This window comes from Mus pahari, chromosome 23 (genome assembly GCF_900095145.1).
Source record: "Mus pahari chromosome 23, PAHARI_EIJ_v1.1, whole genome shotgun sequence".
NCBI classification, from domain to species: domain Eukaryota; kingdom Metazoa; phylum Chordata; class Mammalia; order Rodentia; family Muridae; genus Mus; species Mus pahari.
Window position 1 is genome coordinate 2,213,460 of NC_034612.1, and position 13,566 is coordinate 2,227,025.

The 13,566-nt window shown below is 55.3% G+C and overlaps 1 protein-coding gene across 2 annotated transcripts in view; it reads left to right on the forward strand.

The window, feature by feature from the left end:
• Positions 1-13,019, forward strand: part of Hps4 (HPS4 biogenesis of lysosomal organelles complex 3 subunit 2) — a 36,649-nt gene extending 23,630 nt beyond the window's left edge. For both annotated transcript variants that reach the window (XM_029533839.1, XM_021186806.2), the window contains 7 exons: positions 1,945-2,017; positions 3,768-3,804; positions 4,274-4,370; positions 4,766-5,597; positions 9,504-9,636; positions 9,937-10,045; positions 12,586-13,019. In XM_029533839.1, coding sequence (XP_029389699.1) covers positions 1,945-2,017; positions 3,768-3,804; positions 4,274-4,370; positions 4,766-5,597; positions 9,504-9,636; positions 9,937-10,045; positions 12,586-12,757 — 1,453 coding nt within the window. In that variant the 3' untranslated portion in view covers positions 12,758-13,019. The remainder of the gene's footprint in view (positions 1-1,944; positions 2,018-3,767; positions 3,805-4,273; positions 4,371-4,765; positions 5,598-9,503; positions 9,637-9,936; positions 10,046-12,585) is intronic.
• The last annotated feature ends 547 nt before the right edge of the window (positions 13,020-13,566 follow it).

Genomic DNA, 13,566 nt, shown 5'->3' on the forward strand with positions numbered 1-13,566 from the left:
GCACAGTCACAATCAAAAGCAAAATCAAACTCTAACCATCCAATGTCTGGGATCCACTCATGATCTTCTGGGCTTCTCCAAGGGCCTGGGTCACTCCTACAGCTCTGCCTTTTGTAGCACACACCTTGTCTTCTAGGCTCCAGCTGCCTGTACTCCACTGCTGCTGCTGTTCTTGGTGGCCATCTCATGGTACTGGCATCTCCAAAACACTGCAACTAGACTTCACCAATAGCTTCTCATAGGCTCTCTTCATGGTGTCAAGCCTCAACTCCTTTGCATGACCCCTTCAGTCCTGGGCCATCAATTGCAACTGAGGCTGCACCTTCACCAAAGGCCTTCCATGGCCTCTCACAGTGCAGAGCCTCAGCTGCTCTGCGTGACTCCGTCATGCCTTCAAAACCAGTACCACCTGGGTAACTCTTAGATATTACTAAGTCCAGCCACAGCACAGGGTACAACCTTGGCTATCTCTGGAACACAGCCTCTGTGCTCTCAGAAAATACTTCCCAGAAGATGTCATCTCAATGATGCCGGTCTCCTCTTAATCACCGCTAATTTCTTAGCTCCAGCTAACCAGCATCAATAGTCCCAGTAATACAAAGGTCTCACTTTACTAGGTCTGGTATCTTGTTAATCATAGCTGATTCTTCAGCCCAGCTAACCAGAACCACAGAATCTTCACAATCAAAATAGCAATGGTCCTGATAAGAGTCTGTAATCTTCCCTCTGAAATTTCACAAGGCAGCCCTCCATCTTCTGCACTGTTCTCAACATTATCTTCCAAGCTCCTACACAACATCCCACAGAGTTCTTAACACCGAATGGATCTTCTGGCCCAAAGTTCCAAAGTCCTTTCATAGTCCTCCCCAAAACATGGTCAGGTTGTCACAGGAATGCCCCACAATGCTTGTACTAATTTGTCTTCGTCAGGGTTTCTATTCCCACAAACATCATGACCAGGATGCAAGTTGGGGAGGAAGGGGTTTATTCAGTTTACACTTCCACACTGCTGTTCATCACCAAAGGTAGTCAGGACTGGGACTCAAGCAGGTCAGGAAGCAGGAGCTGATGCAGAGGCCATGGAGGGGCACTACTTACTGGCTTGCTTCCCCTGGCTTGCTCAGCTTGCTTTCTTATAGAACTTAGGACTACCAGCCCAGGGATGGCCCCACCCACAAGGGGCCCTCCCCACCTTGATCTCATGGAGGCATTTCCTCACCTGAAGCTCCTTTCTGTGATAACTCCAGCCTGTGTCAAGTTGACACACAAAACCAGCCAGTACATCTGCCTTGGAATTATGTATGTAGTCCAAGCTGGCTGGCTTAGAACTCATGGAGATAGACTGCCTCCTGAGTGCTGAGATTAAAAGCATGTCCAAACCCCTCTGTGTACCAACTTCTGAAAGTCGAGGCTCCTCTACCTGGCTTTTAGCTATGCCCATGGCCAGCACCTGGCAGGACGTCCCAAACTGCACTTCTTCTGTACAGTCCCCATGCTGATTCCCTCTGCTATCTGTGCTGTCTGTGGGGCGAAGCCCTCAGGACTGTGTGCAGTGCAGGTGCTTTGCTCCTGTCAGGTTCTGACAGTCTCACTGTCCACACAGCCCAGAGCTCAGAGAGGAGCCCCTCCCTCTGACAGACACGATGGGTGCTCATCTCTGTGCTCTGAGTGCACACAGGTGGCATGGTTGTGCTTTTTTAACATGCTTCCCATCTCTGTGAGGAGCAGCCATATGGCAGCTCATCCCTGCCTGGTTAGAGTGCTAATGTTTATCTCTCACTGGGGCCCGCAGAACAGAAAACTCACTGAGAGTCCACCAAGATGAAATCCCTGCCAACCACACCCTGAGACCCTCCACATCCAGGGACAGTGGCATCTCTGGAACGGAGAGGCCCCAACATGTCTTCTCACAGCCTTCTTGTCTCCTCTCTGTCTTACCCCCAGGATTGTGAATTCCCAGCTCCCGCCTTCCCTCACTGCCAAGGTCCTGCTTCATCAGACTGTACCTGCAGACCAGGTACAGTATGGCCTGCAGCCCGGTGGGAGGCCAAGCAGACACCTGTCATCCAGCACATGGGGCAGGCTCCACGTGGCAGGCAGGGAGACTGCTGGCCATGGCGCTGTAGCTTCCCATGCCAGCCCCGGGAAGCTGAGGCAGGATGATTGTCAGTGCAGAGCCACCCCAGGCTACCTGCCATGACTCTATCTCAAAAAAATGGATAAAGGAGAAAGGAAGAGAGAGGGGGGAAGGGAGGGAGGGAGAGAGGGAGGGAGGGAAGAAAAGGAAGAAGGGAAGGAAAGGAAAGAAGGAAGGAAGGAAGAAAGGGAGGGCGGGCGGGCAGGCGGGCCCAGGGAAATATTGAGTTCATGTGCAGTCAGTGTGTTTGTATGAAGAGCATACACAACCGTTGAGAATGAAGTTGCCCGCAGGCAGGTGGCATAGTGGAGCAGGCCTTCAATCCCAGCAGGACTCCGAAGGCAGAGGCAGGCGGGTCTTTGTGGGTTTGGTCTACAGAGCAAGTCCCAGGACAGCCAGAGATAGTGGGACCCTGTTTTGGGAAGGGATGCAGTGTCCCAGACAGCAGCAGCATAGGTGCCACAGTTGTCGCCACGGTCGCCATCTTGCCTGCCTGTCTCTCTTTCCCTCCCTCCTTCCCTCTCTCTTTCTTGCTCTTCATTATTTTGTTTATTTGGATTTTGGAGATGGGGGTGGGGTGGGGGGTGCCCCACTGGGTAGCCTGGTCTACACAGAGGGTTGAATTGCTGATTCCTCTGTGGCATCCATCTCCCTGATGCTGGGATCCTAGGCTGAACCTCAGGCTTGGCTTGCTTGTGGGTTTGTGTTTCAAACGTCCACTGACCTCTCTCCTGCCCAGAGAGTGAGCTGCCATGTAGAGCCTGGGAGGGCGCTGGCTCCCTGTAGGCGGTGGGTCTGCAGGGCCGCCTCTGTGGATGTGGTCGGCAGTTTGGAACTTTAAGGACGCTCTTGTCTGTTTCCGATGACTCAGCTTCTGGGAATCCACACTGAGGGAGGACAGGGCTCCCATCCTACTGGTAAAGGGGAAAACGTGGGACGTGGCTGCCTGAGGATGCTATGGACTCTGGGTGCTGATACTGCCGCCAGCTGTCCAGTGCAAAGCACCGAGCTGTGGTTGGGACATAGGCTCGTGGCCCCTGGAGTGGGAACGCTTTCTCACCTGTGCAGGGGAACTACTGGTTTCTAGTCTGTGGCTGAGGGTCATTTGGTTTGCATGAGCTGCCGCAGACTTCCTCAGAGAATTTTAGTCTTAGCCAGAGATTTTACAATGAGTGCAATTGCTTATACTGTTTTAAATTGAAATTGAATTTCACTAATTTTCTCAAAGTAGTAAAAGATACTTACTTAAAGGGGAAGTTCCCAAGTTTGTTTGTTTTATTCACTGTTGCGGGCACTGGAGCCCAGGACCACTTGAACTTTGCCACTGGGCTGTGTTCCCAGACTCTATGTGGCTGTGCGCTAGGCTGGTTCCCCTCGTGTTGGTCTCTCGTGGGAGACACTTATTAATTCTGAGCTGCTGCTGAGAAGCCTGAGCAGACCCAGTTCATGCCTCCTCCCAGCCTCTCAGGAGCGAGTGACCCTGCTCCATCTGCTGGGCTCTCGGGCCAGGGTCATTCCAGCTCCCTGGGCTTGGCTGCGTCCTGAGAGCAGATGGTGCCATGAATTCTTGATGGTTGTCAAGAGAAGGAGTGTGGCGTCTGGTGCCAACCTGTGTATATGCTTGTTTTAGAGGCTGCCTGGAGCAGGAGCTGCCCCACAGGAAACAGGTGCGTGCTGTGGTGGACAGGGGTGTGCTGCCTTCATGCTGGGTGGGTTTCCTCCACAGCAGAGAGCGGGGTCTAGGACAGCTGCTATAGCAAGCACCCTGGGTTTTAAGGACATGCTTCTGGGCATGCCCCCTGTGACTCCATCCTGTGACACTGCTTACTCCATGTCCAGCCTATAGCGATGGAGAGAGAGGAAGAAAGCTGGTGTCCGCCATCTCTTCAGGATGAAGTGGCATCCCAAGGGGCTCTGGCCTAATTCTAAAGCCTCATTTGGCCAAGTCCTTAGCAAGCTGGAAACCTTTTCTTGGGATTCATTGTCTGATGTCTCCCTTCTCCTCACTGTACTGCATCTGCACCGCAGCTCTGGGCTGTGGGCTGCTGCCTGCTTCAGGTGTGGCATAAGTGAAACTCGTGCGCGCCAGGGGCCAGCCTCATCCCCCATGTCTGCCCATGCTGTTTCTCTCTGCAGGAGCGACGTTGCCCCCCAATGTGCAGATCACCTCTGTTTTTCTGAGTGAGGAGGAAGTTGCCAGCCTCCACGAGTTCCCAGTAGAGCATGAAGCTCGGTAGGTTTGGTGTTCCCAGGGGCTTCTCACAGCATGCCGTCCTCCCTTGTCTCCTCCGCTGTCTTGTTGATCAGCGGTGTCCTGGCATCAGGGCTTACAGCAAGCTTAGTGTGAGACCCAGTGTGGAACCAGACTCTCTGGAGACCCTCGCGGCGTGGGTGACTTACTGTGTGGCCTTGGCCACTTCTGGTGGACGATCCTGGCCTCACTGTGACCAGCCCTAGGACCATCTGTTGTCTCTTTACTTACCCCGTCTAACTGCCACAGTATCTTGAGCTGTCTGGGCATAGACGTATACTTGTCATCGATGCCTGTGCCTTCCAGAGGGTCAGAGCCCCTGTGGAGGCCTTTGTCCCACAGGCTGCTGCTGACATGATATCTCTTTTGTGTGCCAGACTCCAGGGAAGTTCATCTCTGTACCCTCCCCTGGATCAAAGCAGCCCCACCCAGGCAGAAGATGCCTGGGCATCAGCCACCATCCCGGAGCCCACGCCGCACGATGGAGCCACCGTTCCGGAGCCCACACCGCACGATGGAGCATGGCCGAGTGGCAGCCGGGCAGGTGGACGCTTGCCCAGGCTTGAGCAGGAGTGTGCTGGGCCCACAGGACTGTGCACCACTGCCTGTGGCCAGGGCTCCGGCCTCAGCAGCAGGCTGCAGAAGGAGCTGTGTCTCTCCCGGGAGGAACTGGACTCGGCTGAGATGCACGTTTCTGAGGCTCAGGAAGCCTTCCCACCTGTGCCTGCCCTGGGTGATCTGGAGACGATCCACACCAGCCGCAATGCCCCCACCCTGCCTGAAGACACAGCCATTTGCAGCTGCCTGGATCCTTCCCCTCTTGATAAGCTCCCTGAGAGTGGAAGGCTGGAACAGCTTGCAGACCTGCCCCTCGCCAATGGCCAAACCCGGGTTCCTGGCACAGACCCTCTCCCCAGCAGCAGTCCTGTGGCCTTTCCTCCCCAGCATCCTGTGGGTGTAGAGCCCAGTGTGGAGCTGTACGGGAATGGAGCCCAGGAGAACCACTCAGCCCTGGCACACAGTTCCCGCACAGCTGACTCTCAAGACCTCAGCCCCTCTGCAGACAGAATTCTCTTCAAGTCATCCCCATCTGGGTGCCACCCAGGGCTCGTACCCATGAACCTCTACACCCATAGTGTGAACGGACTGGTGCTGTCCCTGCTGGCTGAAGAGACTCTTCTCAGCGACACTGCAGCCATCGAGGAGGTGGTAAGTGTCCCCTGGCTCCTCTGTACCTTCACTTTCCCCTAGGAACGTGGACCAGCTAGTACCCACTTCTGTGAGATGTTGTAGGGTAAGCCGCACGTGCGTCCTATCATTGTAGTACACATGGATGGCATCGCTGTAACACACGTGCACCACATCATAGTAGCACATGTGTGTCACATTGCACTAGCCACACATGCGTGACATCACTGTAGCACACATGAATGGCATCACTGTAGCACACGTGCGTCACATCGCAGTAGCAGAGGCTGACAGGCTCTGGGCTTTTCCTTTCCTGCTTCCTGTAGTCTGATGGAGCATAGCCGTTGGAGAAGGCAGAACTGGTGTGAGGGACCTGCATGCAGCTCTCCCTTTTCAGTGGCCTGAGGCAGCGGGTGAGGCCATGCAGGCAAGGCCAAGCTGCCCTACTCCAGCTGAGGCAGCATATGGCAGCCTGGGGTGGGGGTCCCCAGGAACGCTGAGCTTCCTCAGACCCAGCCTCACATGGCGACTTGGTGCTTCTTCCCAGAGTATGTTTGAAATCCAAACTGGCCCTGGAGGGCTCTGTAGCTGGTCTTTCCTACTTTGTGGGTTCTTTTTTCCCACCCCTTCCCTCAACCCCTAGCCCTGGTTTCACTGCCTCATACTGGATAGGAGAGAAACAAGGAGAGAGTGGGGAGAGAGACAGAGACAGAGACAGAGGGAGAGAGAGAGAGAGAGAGAGAGAGAGAGAGAGAGAGACTCCTGAATCTAATTTCTTTCTTTGACCACGGCTACCAGCAAATGACAACCCATCTTCCTAACTAAATGACCACCACCCACCCTCCCACCCTGCCTCTCAGGGCCTTCATATTTATGGACTCCTTGAAAAGTCCCAGAATTCCGAAAGTCACACAGTCTCGGCAATTATCAGCTGCTGACAAAAGCATGCTTCTGCTACAGCGCGAGGCAAGTCACCGTTAGCTGCTGCGGACCGTCTGAAGCAGCCCCACACCCCGCACCTGGGCACATTCTTATAATATTTCTGTGTTTTTGTTTTGTTTTGTTTTTCAACCCAAAATTCCAGAATTCTCAAAAATGTCTCTACAGGGCTTCTTTTGAATAGCTACTGAGCTCTAGGGTCTGGGCCCAAGCCAGCGATAGAGTTGCCATGGTGACAGCCTCACTGTGGTTGGCCGGGAGAACAGTTGCTGCAGGGCAAGTGGCATTGTCGGCTCCACTTGTTTTCTTCTTAAACCCATGTCATTCCGAGGCAGTCTCATCAGCATGCAGGCCGCGTGGCCCTTCAATGAGGAGCCAGTCACCTTGGAGCCAGGACAGGCCGCCCACCTGCCCGCCAGCCCGGCCTCTTCTCCTCCACAGACCCTGCCCGCAGCCCAGGGCGGAGGCTCCCTCTGTGTGTTTCCTGCAGCTGTGAGAGCGAGGCCGTGTCCACCTCTGCTTTAGCATAGCAGAGAGGCCCGGCCGCTGCTTCGCACAGGGCAGCCCCCTTGACCTCACCACGCTGGACCCCACGAGCGTTGCTTTGAAGGCCTGGGGTTTGGATGCAGCAAAACAGACAGAATGCCCCTCTCCTTGCCTCTGCCCCCTCCGAAGAGCCCCAGCCCAGGCTGCCTTGGAGAGGGGCGTCTGCATAGTTACATGCTAAGCTGGCTTGCTGTGTTTGATGTGTCCTGGAAGGCAGGCCCTACAACTCCTGTCCTGGGAGGAAGACAACCTTGTGAGGTGGAGACCTCAAGTCCAGAGTTCCCGCGGCCTCTCACCACCCCGCCCTCACCTCTGTCCCCAGGCCAATCTGTCCTTGCTGAGAGGTTGAAGGGGAGAGGAGCGTGTCCGGCCCTCTGCAGGAGGCGTCTGTCAAGGCCAGCTTCGTGGTTCTGACCACAGCCTCCAGCTAGCCTGTGTAGGAAGTTGGCTTGTTGCTGGTCAGGCCCAGGGAATGGGATGCAGGGAAGACGAGAGTTAGCAGTGCTTTCTGGAGTAGGGAGCTAAGAGCTGAGCAGTGAGCTGATCTGAGAGAATGGATTTGAACCACAGACCCAAAGTCAGCTCTATAGGAGAACTTTTGTTATTGTTCCTGTCTTAAGTAAAGTGCTTCACCTGGCCTCTCTGCAGCTTTTCTGCTGCTTTCTGGAAGGCAGACAGAGTCTCTGCAGAGTGGCCCCGCGGGATGGTGGATGGCGGCACAGCCCTCTGAAGAGGCCGAGTCCCCGTGGATCTCTGAGGGTCTGCAGGAGGCAGCCCAGGGGAACTGAGCCTTGGAGCTGTGCTGCCAGCCTCAGGGAAGTGCACGAGGATTCCACCAGGGGCTTTCAGCTCGGCACCCATGATAGTTCCATGGGCCTTCAGTTGCAGGGAGCCTGTGGATTTCTGTTGCAATCAGCCAAGCATGGGAGCATCAGGGTTGGGTTGGAGGCAGTGCACACTTGATGTCAGAGTAGGAGCTCAGTAGAAAAGCTTCCCCTCTCAACCATGGGGGCTGCATGCACACATCTCCCGCCCACAGCGCTCCATCTCCCCCCCTCCCAGATGCCTACATCCTCAGGCCATTCTGAGATCATGCTGCACATCCAGTCAGCGGGCTCTTTATTCATGGTCTCCGAAGGCAGACGTTCTCAGCTTTGCAAACTCTGCAGCCTTGTGTGGTTCAAAACCAGGCAGTGTGTGAGTGGTGAGAGAGGCTATGGCCTTCCGCGACCACCACATAGACAAATCACGTGTCACAGTTGCTAAGCTGTATACCCACAGGTGGGCCACCTGTCGTGCCCATGGCGGCAGCACCTGGCCATCGGTGAGAAGCCTCCTCCACATGTCGGGCCTCGTGCTGGTCTGTGGCTAAGCAACTCTACCTTGACTACAAGCTAGGCAGAATGTTAGAACAGGATCCGGTTGGCTCACTCTCTGGTCCAGCTTTCTCTCCTTTGTCAGCACCTTGAGGAAGGGTGGCTGTTATCAGGTCCCTGAGGTCCAGAAGGTGCTGTGTGGCTGCATGGTGAGCTCCCCTGCATGTCCCAGTGTCTCCCCTACCCTCAGGCTCATACAGCTTTCAAACCTAGGCTTGTTTCTGTCTGCTAACCCAGTATTGCTGAGTTCCTGATTGTCAACGGCAGAGGTGGCTCTGCCTGCACCTGCTTTCTCAGCTGTGCACTCTCGGGGGAAGCCAGTGGCTCAAGTGCCTGGCGCTGGCTGCATTCACCCATTGGCTCACTCCCTGAAATCTGTTCACACACTACTTCACTGCTGGATCCCCAGAGAGTGTGTGGGCCCATTCCTACAGCCTTCTCGGCGCATGACTCTCCCAGAGTCCTGAGCACAGGTCATAGGACCAGCATTCTTCGGCCTCCTAGAAACTGCACATGCTTCATGGGAGAGATCAGCTCACGGTGCACGTCACCCAGGCCCTGCTGGTGTTGGGGAGCACTGGAACACCAGGCCACCATTATTGCTAAAGCAGACAGTCCCAGAGTTGGAGAGATGACTCAGGGGTTCATAGCGCTCGCTGGTGTTTCCAGGCCCTGAGTGCAATGGACAGCTCACAGCTGCCTGTAACAGCAGGGGTTCTGACAAGGGGTCTGATGTCCTCCACTGAGCTGGATGTACACCACATAACACATGAAGAGAGGGGCTGGGGTGGGGTGGTGCACACCTGTAATCCAAGCAGTCAGGAGGCAGAGGCAGAAGGCTTTGCACAGTTAGGCTGGCCTGGTCTTCGTAGTGAGTTCCAAGCCAGTCATCTCCATGTAGGGAAGTCTTGTCTCAAACAGACAGAAGCGGCAGATGAGCGCCTTGGTGCTTTAGGAGACTCGGCCTGGCTGTGTTTGCTGGGTCTGGTGGCCTTTCAGAATTTGTCTGGTGCTTACCTTTCAACTAAGTGTGCCAGCCTGTGACCCACTCCTGGCCCCTCTGCAGTACCACAGCAGCCTGGCGTCGCTGAACGGGCTGGAAGTCCACCTGAAGGAGACGCTGCCCAGAGACGAGGCTAGCCTCACAGGCAGCACATACAACTTCCTGCATTATGACCGCATCCAGAGCGTGCTCTCAGGTAAGGGACACGTGGGTAGAGGGAGAACCCAGCCCCAGTCACGGCCATACTGCAGCACACGGCCCTCTGGCCTCCACTAAGCAGTGGCCCCCGAGCTCCCTGACAAACACTCCTGTTGGGAGGGGCTGGTGTGGCTTGCAGTGAGGCCGGCAGCGCTTGCTTTCTCCCAGAGGCAGCAGAAGGGCGGGCATCTGTACTTGGGGCCCACACTCGAGCTTCAGCCTCACTGACCCCACACTCAGGTCTGAGCACAAGGAGTCAAGCAGGGCTCCCACTCACCACCTCTGTCTCTCTCTGAAGCCAACCTGCCCCTAGTGGCTGCTCCCCAGGACCGCCGGTTTCTGCAGGCCGTCAACCTCATGCACTCCGACTTTGCCCGGCTGCCTATGTTGTATGAGATGACCATCAGGTGAGCCTCTGAGCCCCGCTTCTAGCAGTCCCCCATGGTTCCACTCACTGGGGTACTTCCTGGGCCTGGTGGTGAATGTGGTTGGGCCCTTTGGAGACCTTCCTTCCGTGCGTGCCTGGGTCAGATTATGACAACAGCAGTACCCTAAGTCCTGCCCGTCACAGCACAGGGCCACATCTTTCCTGAGGGTGGGCCAGACAACACTACAGGGTTCTAATCACAAATATAACTCATCTGTGTCTTTTTGTGGCGGCATCCCAGGGCACTGCCGTCATGTGTGGCGGCATCCCAGGGCACTGCCGTCATGTGTGGCGGCATCCCAGGGCACTGCTGTCTTGGTTGCCATTGCCTGTGGCTGACACAGACAACATGGTTCCATTTCCTCCCCTGTTGTCAGGCTACCTCATCTTCAAGTGTCTGGCACTGTCTCAGGACCATCTCTGAAACTGGATGCTGGTTAGACACGCTGTGTCCTTTCTCTCCACGCTCTCTTGAGCTGGTAGAAAGTCAGGCACATTTGGCAGGCGGCTGGAGGGAGAACCTCCCGTACCCCTCTGTTGGCCTGTGGCTCTTGGAACTGGCCATGAGAGGGCTCTTTACTCCTTTCAGAGTGAGGAATGTGAGCACACATGGGGACAGTGACATCCCAGTTACTGTCTCACAGAGCAGAAGGCCAGGGTCTGACCTCAGGCCTCCATGGCTCTGCGGTGTGCGCCCTTCCCCCACAGGTCCCAGCAGCTGGGTGAGAACTGTGGGTCTGGAGTCAGCGGGAGCACACAGAACCCGCCCACCACACTAATACCAGCTGTCTGCCCTGGTGTCATCCGCTGCTGATAGCACAGCCTGTCCCCTCCAGCTGGCAGCCCAAGTGTGACTTGCACCTGCAGCCACTGCTCTGGGATCTGGTGTGCTGGGGGTGTGGCTACGGCGTGGGAGGTGGCAGCAACCATGTGTCGACATCTGCCCTCACCAGCTTCCAAGAGCCCAGAGGGTTCAGTGTGGGGTAGAGCCCAGGGCAGGCGCTGGGTGGCCTTTTAGCAAAGTGATGGGGGCACAGCTCCCTGGCACACAGACTCCTGTGGGCTCTAATAAAACCAGGAAGGCTGGCATTGCCACACAGGTGTGACTGGTCGGTTTCCCTTTGAGCTTCGAGAGAAACCTTCCATATGTCTCACAAGGACTAAGAACCCCTATGCCAGCCAGGTCCTGCAGGTGCCCAAGGCCTGGAGGATTTCCTCCTCATCCAACAGGAGACAGCTGAGGGAAGGAGCCTTATTAAATAGAATTAGGGAAACTGAGTCTTGGTGGGCTTGAGGCAGGAAGAGTATAGAGGCCAGAGGTGACCAGGTGGGCATTAGCAGGTGAGGACCTCTCCTGGGTTGCTGCAGCTGAGACACAGTTTAAGATGAAGTTTACTTTGCAAAGAGAAGTTGGGGCAGACTCTCCAGAAAGTGGGGGAACATCATGGTGGATGCTGCTGATTGTGGGGTTTTAAGTGTATGTGTAATATGTGTGCGTGTGTGAGATGTGCACACACGTGTCTCTGTGTGCATGATATGTGTGTGTAAGATGTGCATACATGTGTCTATGTGCATGATATGTGCGGTATGCATGTGTGTGTGATATGTACATACATGTCTGTGTGTGCATGTTTGTATGTGTGAGTACATGTGTCTGTGTGATGTGTGCACATGTGTGTGTGTGTGTGTGTACATATGTTAGCATGTGCACCACAGTATCAAGGTCATAGGACAGCTTTCGGGCATCAGGGCCCTTCTTCTATCATGAGGGTTTCAGGGGAGGGGCTGAGGTTGTCAGGCATCCCTCTGGCCCCATGTTGTGGATTTTTAAAGGCGTTCTTACAAACTTTATGGAATTGGTGGCATACTCATGGGCTAAGGAAACCCTTTTTCTCCCCAAATCTCCCCTTTAGGGTATTTATTCGCAGGATTTAGGGAAAGAGCACGGGGTTGGGGGGAATCTAATCTGCAGTCCAAATGATACTGGTATGGGGGATGTAGACCCTTAGGTAGTGTGAGCGTGTGGCAAGGGTCAGTGAGTGCCCTCTGTCCCGGTGTCTGAGCAGTGTAGCTTCAAGGACGCAGTGCAGATGAGCAGCATCTTGTCAGGAGCTCTGCTACCAAGATGCAGCTGGGGTTTCCTTGGTTACCCAACACCTACCTTCTTGAATCCCCATCGCAGGTCCTCCTCTGTGCAGCACACCATCCCTCTGTCAGCCCGTGGGCCCAGGCTCCTTGGCTGGTGGGTGGAACCAGTCCCTCCTGCTGAGAGGAGTGAAGGGCAGGAGCAGGGCTCAGGCTCTGCTGCAGTTGTGTTGATAGAGCCTCAGGGTTCATTTGCTCAGTAACTGGGCCTTCAGAACCCGGCTGCAGCCATCTCAGACCCAGAGCTGAAAAGACAAGAGGACAGTTGTTCCCTGGGCCTGAAGGTCAAATCGATAGAGCCACAGCAGGCTTTAGGGGTGTTGGGGTGACCAGCCAGGCTCCACAGGCCCCCCTGTCCTGTTTCCTCCCCAACAGGAACGTCTCCACAGCTGTGTATGCCTGCAGCAGCCCTGCCCAGGAGACCTACTTCCAGCAGCTGGCGCCCACTGCCCGCAGCTCTGGCTTCCCGAACCCTCAGGATTGTGCCTTCAGCCTCGCGGGCAAAGCCAAGCAGAAGCTGCTGAAGCACGGGGTAAACCTGTTGTGAGCTGGGCGCAGCCTGTGTGTCACGGGGGCTGTGGAGTGGCCCTTCTGGACCGTGTCCCCAATGCTAAGGGTTGAGCGGGACCTTGCTCCTCAGTGGCAGCTGCGTGAACTGACTGGGCTCAGGTTCTGTCATGTGGAAGTGATTTGAGGGCGGGTCGGCTCAGGACTGCAGCCGCAGGGATCTCAGCTGACCCATGGGCTTTGTAACCTGATGGTGCTGAGCTCCAGGTTTATGAAGCAGATTCCCAAAGGCTCAAAAATAAAATGACCAAACTGAGTTCTGAGTGATCGGCTAGCGTTTATTTCTGCAACAGAGTGAAGGTCACTGTGGACACTTGACACGGAGTGTGCCCGTGCACACAGACCTATGCACACAGACCTGAACTCACCTCAGGTGATGGGCAGCACCAATCCCACCGGCCTGCTGTGCAGGGAGTGTCTGTGCTGTTGGTGAGACTCTGCATGGTGACAAGATGTGATTTCTTTTTCCATATTCTTTGGCTTCATGGGTACAGAACTCATGGATCTGTAGGGCTGGCTGTATGTTTTCCCCACGCACTGTACACACCAGTGTGTCTGTCTGCAGAGACATAAGCCACAGTGACCTCCAGTCTCTTCCTCTCCCTAAGACTCCCTCCCCCCCATGCACTTGCTCTCATCTGTTTAGCCATCCAGGTGTCCACACCCGTAATCCCAGCTCCGAGGTGCCCACACGACTGTGCGAGCTCACTGCCAGCCGTGGTTTTTAACTGAGGCCATATCTCAGAATAGGAAAGGACAGAGGGTTCAGCTCAGAGGTCAGGCTCTGGC